The sequence below is a fragment of the Protobothrops mucrosquamatus genome, unplaced genomic scaffold (assembly GCF_001527695.2).
Source record: "Protobothrops mucrosquamatus isolate PMUCROS unplaced genomic scaffold, P.Mucros_1.0 scaffold3645, whole genome shotgun sequence".
NCBI classification, from domain to species: Eukaryota; Metazoa; Chordata; class Lepidosauria; order Squamata; family Viperidae; genus Protobothrops; species Protobothrops mucrosquamatus.
This window is the reverse complement of record NW_015389606.1, coordinates 160,793-173,223: the sequence shown is the minus strand read 5'-3', so window position 1 is coordinate 173,223 and position 12,431 is coordinate 160,793. Positions and strand designations below refer to the sequence as shown.

At 48.8% G+C, this 12,431-nt stretch overlaps 1 protein-coding gene across 1 annotated transcript in view; it reads left to right on the top strand.

The window, feature by feature from the left end:
* Nucleotides 1-491: 491 nt before the first annotated feature.
* PRPF6 (pre-mRNA processing factor 6) overlaps nucleotides 492-12,431 on the top strand; it is a 41,131-nt gene continuing 29,191 nt past the window's right edge. The window contains exons 1-7 of the mRNA XM_015827361.1: nucleotides 492-577; nucleotides 3,020-3,188; nucleotides 4,254-4,430; nucleotides 5,529-5,684; nucleotides 8,070-8,164; nucleotides 9,625-9,781; nucleotides 11,437-11,599. Coding sequence (XP_015682847.1) covers nucleotides 507-577; nucleotides 3,020-3,188; nucleotides 4,254-4,430; nucleotides 5,529-5,684; nucleotides 8,070-8,164; nucleotides 9,625-9,781; nucleotides 11,437-11,599 — 988 coding nt within the window. The 5' untranslated portion in view covers nucleotides 492-506. The remainder of the gene's footprint in view (nucleotides 578-3,019; nucleotides 3,189-4,253; nucleotides 4,431-5,528; nucleotides 5,685-8,069; nucleotides 8,165-9,624; nucleotides 9,782-11,436; nucleotides 11,600-12,431) is intronic.

The window sequence follows — 12,431 nt, the reverse complement described above, 5'->3', positions numbered from 1 at the left end:
TTTATGACTTGTGGACTTCAACTCCCAGAATTCCTCAGCCAGCCTCCATTTTGTTTGTTAGATTTAAGACAGGGGTCTTCAAACGTGGCCCTTTTATGACTTGTGGACTTCAACTCCCAGAATTCCTCAGCCAGCTTGGCTGGCTGAGGAATTCTGGGAGTTGAAGTCCACAAGTCATAAAAGGGCCAATGAAGACCCCGGCTTAAGACCAGCCCTCTCCGCCGCCCCCACCGGCCGCAGCCCCGCCTACTTAGCAGGGCCGCCGCTCTTGTCAGGCAAAGGCGCCCTCCGCCTCGTGGCTCCGCCTTCGCCCCGCCTCCTGGGCCTCGCCCCGCCCCGCGGCCTGTTTTCCGCCTTCCGCCGCCAACATGGCTGCCACGGCCGCTTCTTCGGGGGCGCCTCCGGCCTCCGGTTCTTCTTCCTCCGCCGCCGCCCCGGCCGGCTCGGGGGCTTCGGGCGGGGGCGGCGGCGGGGCCTCGGGGCTGACGGCGGCGCTAACCGGCACCATGAACCGCAAGAAGAAGCCTTTCCTGGGCATGCCGGCCCCGCTGGGCTACGTGCCGGGTTTGGGCCGAGGGTGAGCCGCCGGGTTCGGGGCTGGAGGGCGTCCCTGAGCATGTGCAGAGGGCTCTCTTCCCCTCGGTTTGCATCCCAACGTCCGTTCGAGGTTGCATTCCCACGATCGGCTGAGCGTCGCGTGTTAGGCCAGCCCGGCCTGGTTTGGTTGGTTTGCTGCTCCCCCCCTGGGCCGCTTTAAGATGGGGGGACTTCAACTCCCAGAATTCCCCTCCCAGTTCCTCAATGTGGGCATTCTGGGAGTTGAAGTCCCCCCCACCCCCCCAATCTTAAAGTTGCCCAGCTGGAGAAACACGTATTTAGAATAGTGAGATTTGTCCACAAACGCACGTGTGGACTGAAGTGAACTGTGTTGGGTTTTATTTGCGTTTCAGCCTCTGTTGGATTGGGCTGTGTAATAAGATCCAGGGAAGATCTCGTGGCTGCATTTTGCACACTTTTGTGGACTTGTCTTGCTTGTTTGATCTCTGGTTTGCTTTTTGTTGTGGTGCTTTGCAGGTGTGCTTGTTTGGTTTAGTGGTTGAGGCTTTGGGCTATAATAGCAGTAGAATAGATTGTAGAATAGATTGTAGAATAGATTGTAGAATAGAATAGAATAGATTGTAGAATAGAATAGATTGTAGAATAGAATAGATTGTAGAATAGATTGTAGAATAGAATAGAATAATAGAATAGAGCTGGAAGAGACCTTGGAGGTCTTCTAGTCCAGCCCCCTGCTCAAGCAGGAGAACCTATACCATCTCAGACAGGTTAGTCTCTTCTTAAAAATCTCCAGTGATGGAGCTCCCAGGATTTCTGGTGGCAAGCTGTTCCACTGATTGATTATCCTCACTGTCAGGAAGTTTCTCCTTAATTCCAGGTTGCTTCTCTCTTTGGTCAGTTTCCATCCATTGTTTCTCGTCCTTCCCTCTGGTGCTTTGGAGAATAATTTGACCCCCCTCTTCTTTGTGGCACCCCTCAGATACTGGAACACTGCTATCGTGTCTCCCCTATTTCTTCTTTTCTTTAGACTAGCCAAACCCAAGTCCCGTAGCCGTTTTTCGTATGTTTTAGTCTCCAGTCCTTGGATCATCTTAGTTGCTCTTCTCTGAATTTTTTCCAAACTCTCAGCATCTTTTTTTGTGATATGGTGACCAAAATTGGCTGTAGTATTCCAGGTGTGGTCTTACCAGGGCTTTGTACAGCGGTGCTAATACTTTGCGTGATCTGTGTTCAGGTTCCATCTTGGCCATGAAAGCCAGCTGGGTAACCTTGAGGACCAGTCCCATTTGTCTCAGCCCAGCCCACCTCGCAGGGTTATTGTGGTGGGGAAAATACAGGTAGTCCTTGACTTACAACAGCTCATTTAGTGACCGTTCAAAGTTACAACAACACTGAAAAAAGTGGCTTATGACTAGTTTCACACTTACGACCATTGCAGTATCTCCATGGTCATGTGATCAAAATTCAAACACCTGGCAATTGTCATATTTATGACAGTTGCACTGTCCTGGGGTCATGTGATCACTCTTTGTAACTTTCCCAGCCAGCTGACAAAGTCAATGGTGAGGGGAGCCAAATTCAGTTAACAATTGCAGTGATTCGCCTAATAATAAAATTGGCCATGTCTTGCTTAACCCCCTTGATTAACAACAGAAATTGTGATCAAGGACTCCCTGTAAAGTAGCTTGAATGTAAGTCAACACTCTACAACAGTGATGGCGAACCTTTTAGAGACCGAGTACCCAAACTGCAACCCAAAACCCACTTATGCATTGTCGGGTGCCGGGTGGGTGTGGCCCATTGGGTGGGCGTGGCTGCGGTGATAATGACAGACTGGGTGGGACTAAAAAGTTCAATCAATCAATTCCAACTTTGCAAGATCTTTTTTTTCCCCGTGAGAAATTGAAATTGACTGATTGATTGAACCTTTTTTTTTTGTACATGGCGGCGGAGGCCTAAAGCAAAAACGTTTTATAAAACCCAGCTGAAGGCCTAGGACTGGGACGATGGCGCGTGTGCCCACAGAGGACTCTGAGTGCCGCCTCTGGCACCTGTGCCATAGGTTCGCCACCACTGCTCTACAAGAATGGCTAAACAATTCTCCAGGTTGTTTTATACACACACACACACAAAACTATGAAGGATTTTTGGCAACCACATGGACAAGATTGAACATGCCTTTTTCCTGAATTCCCCCCCCCAAATGTTCCACTTAAACTTCACCAAAAGAAAGTGTGTTCACACTTTTTGTTGTTGTTGTTGTTCTTGCTGATCTAGGAAAGAGGGCTCAAGTCTTAATTTTACAAACCTTTGTTGCTTGATAGCCCCAGAGACGATGATCATTACAAATCTGGGTTTAGGAAGAATTTTAGATTAAAAAAACAAAAACAAATCCTTGTCCAGCCAGATTTGAATTTTCTCTGAATCCGTTGTGTGCGTGTGTGTTTTTTTTCCTCTGTAGAGCTACTGGTTTTACCACCCGTTCAGATATTGGTCCCGCCCGGGATGCTAATGACCCTGTGGATGATCGGCATGCTCCCCCGGGGAAGAGAACGGTTGGGGATCAGATGAAGAAAAACCAGACAGCTGATGACGATGATGAAGATCTGAATGATACAAATTATGATGAGGTGATGTCATTTTGTCACACTCGTCAGTGCTGCTGATGAAGTGGTGTTATATTTGCAATATTGTTTGGTCGCTAAGTCGTGTCTGACTCTTTAGGACCCCATGGACCACAGCGTGCCAGGCTCCCCACCTGTCCTCCAGTGTCTCCCGGAGTTTGCCCAAATTCACGTTCATTGCGTTGATGACACCATCTAACCATCTCCTCCTCTGACCTCCCCTTCTCCTTTCGCCTTCCATCTTTCCCAACATCAGCGTTTTCTCCAAGGAGTCTCTCTTCTCATTAAATGGTGGCCAAAGTGTTTGAGCTTCAGCTTCAGCATCTGTCCTTCTAAAGGACACTCAGGATGGTTGTCATTTAGGATTGACTTGATTTATATTGGCAATATCATCTTGTTTTGTTCAGCTTCCGTAATTTGCTCAAGGANGGATTAGGGTTGGGTTTTTTTAAAATAACGTTCTTAATATTTAGCAAACAGCATACTGTCTGGGTTCATGTATTTAAAAAACAAGAGTTAATTTCTATATTATCATAATATGTTAGTTAATCGCTCAATAGTCTTCTTACTAGTATATATTCAGTGTTGCACAGTACATATCATGTTCCTTTCTCTCTAACTCGCTTTTCTAGCCATTGGTAAAAAATGTCCCATGTTCTAAAGCACACTGAGTCTTCTTTCTCTTTTATCTTTAATATCAATCCATCCATTTCTGCACAGTCTAATATTTTCTTAATTAGTTCTGTTGGCAAGTTTTCATTTTTCCAATATTGGGCAAGTACAATTCTCGCTGCAGTTAATACATGTAAAATTAAGTATATACAATCTTTCTCATTGTTTCCTCCTATTATGCCTAACAGAAACAGTTCTGGCGTGAAATCTATATGTTTTTTTAGTCCTTTTTTCCAACCATACGTGTACTTTTGACCAAAACCTTTTAGCTTTAGGGCATGTCCGCCAGGCACTAAGAATTTCCAAGCTAAAAGTTGAAGATGGAGAAATGGAAGAAGGGATAACTTGAATGCCGTGTAAGCAATTTTCAATTACAGGTTGTGATTGTTGCTTTGGTAGAGAAAACTGGCTGAAGTTACAGAAGAAGAATGGCTAAGTATTCCTGAAGTTGGCGATGCCAGGAACAAGCGCCAGAGGAATCCACGTTACGAAAAACTGACACCCGTTCCGGACAGTTTCTTTGCGAAGCACTTGCAGTCAGGAGAGAATCACACATCGGTGGACCCCCGGCAGACGGTGAGAATCTCCACTGGGATTTCCGGGTTTCAACGGGTTTTCTGAAAGAATGGCTTGGTGAGGGACCTCCAATTGATACCTATTTCATAGGCAAAAGGAGAGAGTACCTCGTCTTGTCTCATGTCCAAAGTTCAGGAACTAGAAAGGGGGAAATTAATAATAATAATACAACAACAACAAAGTTGGAAGGGACCTTGGAGGTCATCTAGTCACAGGGCTTTTCAACCTTTTCACCCAGTGTACCACTTTTAGGATATGGCAGTATCGGAGTACCACCAGTCACCTATCAAGGTGTCAAAAACCTGATGACCAAAAAAAGTAAAAAAGTGATAAAGTACAGGTAGTCTTCAACTTACAACAGTTCGCTTAGTGACTGTTTGAAGTTACAATGGCACTGAAAAAAGTGCCCCCCAAGCCACAGCCGAGCAAGACACCTGCCTGCCCACCGGGCGGCGCTCTTCCTCCTGTCCGAGGTTTTCATTGTTGTGAGCATTTCTGTTGAGGATTGGCAGCGGGGGTGGGGTGGGGGGGTGTTTGGTTTTTATTTCCCCCCCCCCATCTGCTGGGTGGTTGCAGCAGGTTTTGGTCACTTCAGATAACCCTGGGACGCTGTGACCGTCATAAATATGAATCAGTTGCCAAACATCTGAATGTAAATCACAAGACCCTGGAGATAAGGCAACATTCCAGCTGATTGGTGTTTCTTCTGGGCTCAGCAGAAGCGCCAGGATCAGCGCCGGGCTCCAACTGGAGCCTGGCGCTGATCCTGGCGCTTCCGCTGAGCCCTGCAGCTCCAGCTCAGGCTTGTGCGGTTCTGCCACTGGTTCAGCTCATTCTCCTCCCCCGCTACCCCTTTTTCTAGGATGGTCGCGTACCACCTGCCAGGTGCCAATGTACCACAGGTGGTACCCGTACCACTGGTTGAAAAGCCATGGACTAGAAAACCTCCAAGGTCCCTTCCAGTTCTATTCTGATTGATTGATTGATTGATTGATTGATTCCACATAGCAGCTTTTTTTTTTATGTATGGAATTTGAAATTCCTTAATGCTCTCTCTTCCCCCCCTTCTCTCTCCCCCCTCCCCGGTTTATCTTGTAGCAATTTGGCGGTCTGAATACCCCTTACCCAGGGGGCTTAAATACGCCTTACCCAGGTGGAATGACCCCAGGATTGATGACTCCTGGCACAGGGGAGCTAGATATGAGGAAGATTGGACAAGCCAGGAACACCTTGATGGATATGCGTCTCAGCCAGGTAAGGACATGAAAAGGGGGGGGGGAGACGTGAGGAATACAAGTAGTTCTCAACTTACGAACAGTCCCTAAGTCATCTTTCGAATTTACGCTGAACCCTGGAAAGGATGTGTCATGGTTCCGACAGATGTTACTCTTCAAAGAACTTCGGGGCATTGTTGACCTTAAAGAATCTTTATTCAAAATAACATGTACACGGTCGAAGCCAAAATCTGAATTCCCCTCCCCTGAACACATAGTATCAAAGCACAATTCCCTCCTCCAATTAACCGTCATAAATCACATTCTCCAAATTAGTTTAAAATGCAAACCTTCCCTCCAGTTCTATAACCCGGGGCCGTTTCTTATCATCTCTTATTTCAAACAACTTTGAAGAATACTCTACTGCCATGTTGTTATGTCTAACTAATCCCCATGCACATTCTCCCCCCTCCTCTCCCCCCATCATCATCTAATTCTAACTCTAAAAGTAACACCCAGGTTAAAGAGAAAATGGCTGCATCTTCATATATTGTCAAAGCAAGAACATCCGATGTTAGCAGCGTTGACAGGCTACTTGCGACCTGAATTTGACGTTCGCTCAGCAACCACCCCCTTCGTTCCGCAGTTAGGTGATGGCAGTGGGGGCACTTGGCAACCAGCCCACATTTGTGGTGTTTGCCATGTGCTGTGGACCCATGACCATGATTTGTAGCATTTTTATATGGTTTTCTGCCAAAAATGTCCCTAGAACACAGTGGGTTCATTTTACGACTGAGGCGTTTGCTTTATGACCACCGCGAAAAAGGTCATAAAATCAGGTGTGGTCCTGTAACCCCCTCCTCAATAACTGTCAGGACTTATAGCTGTAATTGAGGGCTCCATTAACAGTCATAAATCGAGGACTACCTGTAGCCATGTGGCTTATCAGACTGAATAAACATCAGGGTGCTACATTACAGCTTCTGAATTATTATTTTTTCTACTTGGGGTACTTGGGATAAATTTTCCTAATTTTAAAGGTCTTCTCTTTTCCTTATATCAGGGGTCTCCAGACTTCGCAACTTTAAGACTGTGGACTTCAACTCCCAGAATTCCTCAGCCCGCCATGCTTTAACATGGGTGGACTTCTATTCCCAGGATTGGGAAGTTGACATCCACCTATCTTAAAGTTTCCAACTGGGGAAAAACTTTCCTTTAGGGAATTCTTAAGCAATCAGTTGCCTAGGGCAGGGGTAGGCAACCTTGGCTCTTTTATGAGTCGTGGACTTCAACTCCCACAATTCCTGAGCCCGCCATGCTGAGGGGAAAGGGAGAGGTTTCCAAGCTGAGCCATGCTGGTTCAGGAATTCTGGGAGTTGAACTCCACAAGTCATGAAGGGGCCATAGTTCCCCCATGCTGGCTCAGGAATTCTGGGAGTTGAAGTCCACGACTCATAAAAGAGCCAAGGTTGCCTACCCCTGGCCTAGTCCATTGTTTCTCCACCTCAGCAACTTTAAGACGTGTGGACTTCAACTCCCAGAATTCCTGAGCCAGCCACGCTGAGGGAAAAGGGAGAGGTTTCCAAGCTGAGCCAGGCTGGCTGAGGAATTCTGGGAGTTGAAGTCCACGAGTCATGAAGGGGCCATAGTTCCCTCATGCTGGCTCAGGAATTCTGGGAGTTGAAGTCCACGAGTCATAAAAGGGCCAAGTTTGAAGAGCCCTATTCTATCTAGTCCAGGGGTAGGCAACCTTGGCTCTTTTATGACTCGTGGACTTCAACTCCCAGAATTCCTGAACCAGCCATGCTGAGGGAAAAGGGAGAGGTTTCCAAGCTGAGCCATGCTGGGTCAGGAATTCTGGGAGTTGAAGTCCACGAGTCATAAAAGAGCCAAGGTTGCCTACCCCTGGCCTAGGGGAAAGATCTTTTGCCCTAAAATATTGATTGAACCTCCACAGACAGAAGCAGCCTACCTGAATGCTCAGACCCTCAAGCAAAGCAAGCCTGTGAATTTTATCCCATGTTTTTGAGCAGCACAACCGCAAAGTACCTAGAACAGGGGTCTTCAAACTTGGCCACTTTAAGACTTGTGGACTTCAACTCCCAGAATTCCTCAGCCAGCCATGCTGGCTGAGGAATTCTGGGATTTGAAGTCCACAAGCCTTATTTGGAGACCTCTGGCCTTATATGATTGTTGTGAACCTCCCAGAGCTGTGGAGAATCGGGTAGCGTGCCCATTAAATAAATGAATATATGGTGACGATATTTCCGAAAGAGAAGGATAATTTGGAAAGGATTACTTAGATAGGGGCATAACATTCTTTTACCTTTTCAGTGCTTTATGGGAAAATGTGTGTAGCCATTAGCGTTTTTGACATCGGTGTGCTTGTTCGCTCACCTTAACAAGGCTTTGCTTAACCCCTCAGGTCTCCGACTCGGTGAGCGGCCAAACAGTGGTGGATCCCAAAGGGTACCTCACGGATTTAAACTCCATGATTCCCACACATGGTGGAGACATCAAGTAAGGCCCCGGGTGTGACAACGGTGCTTGTAGTTTGTGCAATCACTGCAGAAAGAATAGAAGCTTCCGAAAGTTGAAAGAGCTGCGTGAATGTAGAAGCTGCAACCTAGCCCTGAGGCTACATTTGCCAGCGTCTTCTCCGTCCCTGCACCTGGTCTGATTTTAGCGGAAGACTGATATGGTCGCGTTGTCCAAAATGGGGGTCCCGTGGGAGTGTGCAGCACTTTGGGTCTGAAGTCAGAAAGGTGGTCTGGAGTGAATGTGGTGTCCTTGGTGCTGTCTGAGCTGGGTTGTTTTCTTGCAGGTGTTTTATTACCCAGCTAGGTAACATCGTTAGCACTGATGATGCTACCTAGTTGGGTAGTGAAACCTCTGCAAGAAAAGGTCAGAGAGCACCAAGGACCCCACCGTCCTCCTCCTCCCCCCCCTCCTCTCTGCAAACCACACTTCCTTCCAGCACTGATGATGTTTCCTAGTTGGGTAATGAAATGTCTGCAAGAAAACAAAAAGGTCAGAGAGCAGTAAGGACCCCACGGTTCTCCTCCTCCTCCTCCTCCTCCTCTCCACAAACCTCACCCTCTTCTCACAGTGATGATGTTTCCTAGTTGGGTAATGAAATGTCTGCAAGAAAAGGACTCCACAGTCCTCCTCCTCCTCCTCCTCCTCTCCACAAACCTCACTCCCTTCTCACAGTGATGATGTTCCCTATTGGGTAATGAAATGTCTGCAAGAAAGCCACCAAGCTCAGAGAGCACCAAGGGACACCACAATCCTCCTCCTCTTCCTCCTCCTAAACACCTTTCTGGCACTGATTATGTTACCAAGTTGGGTAATGAAACGTCTGCAAGAAAACAGCCAAGCTCAGAGAGCACCAAGGACCCCACAATAATCCCAATCCTCCTCCTCCCCACTCCACAACCTCACTCCCTTCTCGCACTGATGATGTTCCCTAGTTGGGTAATGAAACGTAATGAAACGTCTGCAAGAGAACAACCAATCTCAGAGAGCACCAAGGACCCCACAGTCCTCNTCCTCCTCCTCCTCCTCCTCCTCCTCCTCCTCCTCCTCCTCCTCTCCACAAACCTCACTCCCTTCTCGCACTGATGATGTTCCCTATTTGGGTAATGAAAAGTCTGCAAGAAAACCACCAAGCTCAGAGAGCACCAAGGACCTCACAGTCCTCCTCCTCACTCCACTGCACTCCACAAATCTCCCTCCCTCCCAGCACTGATGATGTTCCCTAGTTAGGTGATGCGACATCTACAAGAAAACCACCCAGCTCAGAGAGCACCACAGACCCCGCCTTTCAATCCTGACCCTTCTCATGTTGACCTTCCGTGTGAAAAACGAGTCCTAGGGGAATTCTATTCTCTTGAGTCCCCGCAACACTTTTTGATAGGAATAGGGCTGGCGCTGCAGGGACTGAAGCTTTTCCCTCTTGTGTTTTCCTCTCTCCCTAGCGACATCAAGAAAGCGCGCTTGCTTCTGAAGTCCGTGCGCGAGACGAACCCTCACCACCCGCCAGCCTGGATCGCTTCGGCACGCTTGGAAGAGGTGACAGGGAAGCTGCAGGTTGCTCGAAATCTCATCATGAAAGGGACCGAAATGTGTCCGAAGGTGAGGGCTGTTGTTTTGTTCTCCTGTTTTCTTCAGTTTTGCAGAAGTTTCAATTTTATAATAATAATAAATAATAATGATAAAGTTGGAAGGGACCTTGGAGGTCATCTAGTCCAACCCCCTGCTCAGGCAGGAAACCCTACACCATTTCGGACAAACGGCTGGATTTTTCTGGATCCTTAAGACACAGGTAGTCCTCGACTAAAAAGAGCATTCGTTTAGTGACCGTCCATTGTTACAGCGGCGGTGAAAAAAAAGTGACTTTTGACCATTTTCCACACTTATGACCGTTGCAGCGTCCCCATGGCCGCGGGATCAAAATTCAGGCGCTCGGCGTCTGGTTCGTATTTATGACGGCGGCAGCGTCCCAGGGATCACGTGATCCCCTTTTGCGACCTTCTGACAAACAAAGTCAATGGGGGGAAGCCGGGTTCGTTTAACAATCGTGTTCCTGACCCAACAACTGAATAACGGGATAATAGAATAACAGAGTCGGAAGGGGTCTGAGAGGTCTTCTAGTCTGACCCTCTGCTCTGCAGCGATTCACTTTATAAGTGTGGCAAGGAAGGTTGTAAAATGGGCCAGCACTCGTTAACATCTGTCTTGCTTAACAAGGGAAATGCTGGGCTTAATAATAATAATAATAAAGTTGGAAGGGACCTTGGAGGTCATCTAGTCCAACCCCCTGCTCAGACAGGAAACCCTATACCATTTTGGACAAATGGCTGTCCAGTCTCTTCTTAAAAACTTCCAGTGTTGGCGCATTCACCGCTTCTGGAGGCAGGTTGTTCCACTGGTTAATTATTCTAACTGTCAGGAAATTTCTCCTTAGTTCCAGGTTGCTTCTCTCCTTGATCAGTTTCCATCCGTTGCTTCTTGTCCTGCCTTCAGGCGCTTTGGAGAATAGCTTGACTCCCTCTTCTTTGGGGCAGCCCCTGAGATATTGGAAGACTGCTATCATGTCCCCCCTCATCCTTCTCTTCATTAAACTAGACATACCCAATTCAGGCAACCGTTCCTTTATTAATTGTCATAAATCGACCACGCTACCTGTATTGATATTTCTTCTGTTCTTCCCACACCCTCCCTAAAGGACTTGGATCCCTTAACAAGGGGTCCCCACCCTGTGGGCCGCGGCCCGGTAGTGGGCCCTGGCCCCCGGGGCGCGGGACAGGCTGGCCAGTGCACGCACGTGTGCGTGCACATACCTCCACTTGTGCTAGCGCTGTGCCTGTGGCGCGTGAAAACGGGCCACAGCTGTGCGGTGCAAAAACAGGAAGCTGCCGCATCGTGGGGCGCGAAAAAGGGACGCTGCCATGCCACGGGGCGCGAAAACAGGACGCCGCTGTGGGGCACAAAAACGGACCACCACTACACCTTGGGGAAAAATGGGATGACGACGCTGCGCTGCGGGCGCAGAATCGGACGGCGCTATGCCGCGCAAGAACGGGGCAGGGCTAGCGAGTATCACGCAAGCGCTAGCCCCACCCCGTTTCCGTCACGTCCGTGCTCATGGCCCCTTGCGCGTGTGCACGCGTGCGCACATGTCAAATGTTCCCCCCCCTTTCCCTCTAGTCCGCCAACCGAAAAAGCTGGGTGACCTCTTGCCTTAACAAATAAGCCGCTGACTTCCTTTATTGGCTGCATTCCTCCAGAGCGAAGACGTTTGGCTGGAGGCTGCCCGCTTGCAGCCTGGAGACACCGCCAAGGCTGTGGTGGCCCAGGCGGTCCGTCACCTTCCCCAGTCGGTCCGGATTTATATCAGAGCCGCCGAGTTGGAGACGGATATCCGAGCCAAGAAGAGAGTCCTTCGGAAAGGTGAGACGGGTCCACAGAGGGAAACCTCCGTTGGTTTGAAACGGAGAGTTGGCCACCTGGCAGAGTAGGTGCTTTAAACATCTCAAAGCTTTGTGGGTTGTGCCCCAGTTTTGCCCTTTCCTGGACCAACAAACTCTGCTCATAGTCACTCGTGCTTTAGTCCAAGGCTTTTCAACCAGTGGTACGGGTACCACCTGTGGTACATTGGCACCTGGCAGGTGGTACGCGACCATCCTAGAAAAGTGGTAGCGGGGGAGGGGAATGAGCTGAACCGGTGGCAGCACCGCACAAGCCTGAGCGAGAGACGGCTGGAGCTGCAGGGTTGTCAGGGCTGAGCGGAAGCACCAGGATCAGTGCCAGGCTCCACCTGGAGCTCGGCACTGATCCTGGTGCTTCTGCTGAGCCCAGAAGAAGCGCCGATCAGCTGGAATGTTGCAGCATCTCCAGGGTCTTGTGATTTACATTCAGATGCTTGGCAACTGATTCATATTTATGACGGTCACAGTGTCCCAGGGTCATGTGAAGTGACCAAAACCTGCTGCAACTACCCAGCAGACGGGGGGAATAAAAACCAAACACCCCCCCACCCCACCCCCGCTGCCAATCCTCAACAGAAATGCTCACAACAATGAAAACCTTCCATCAGCGGGCGAGACGTCGGCGGCAGCTCAGGAGTTCTTGGCTTCCATGACGGCCTTGGACTTGACCCAGTTAATTCAGACCCCCACCCACACGGGTGGACACACACTAGATCTAGTTTTTGTCTCTGGCCAGTGGCAGAGTGATCTGACAGTAGGGGAGATAGTGGTTGAGCCCTTGTCATGGTCAGATC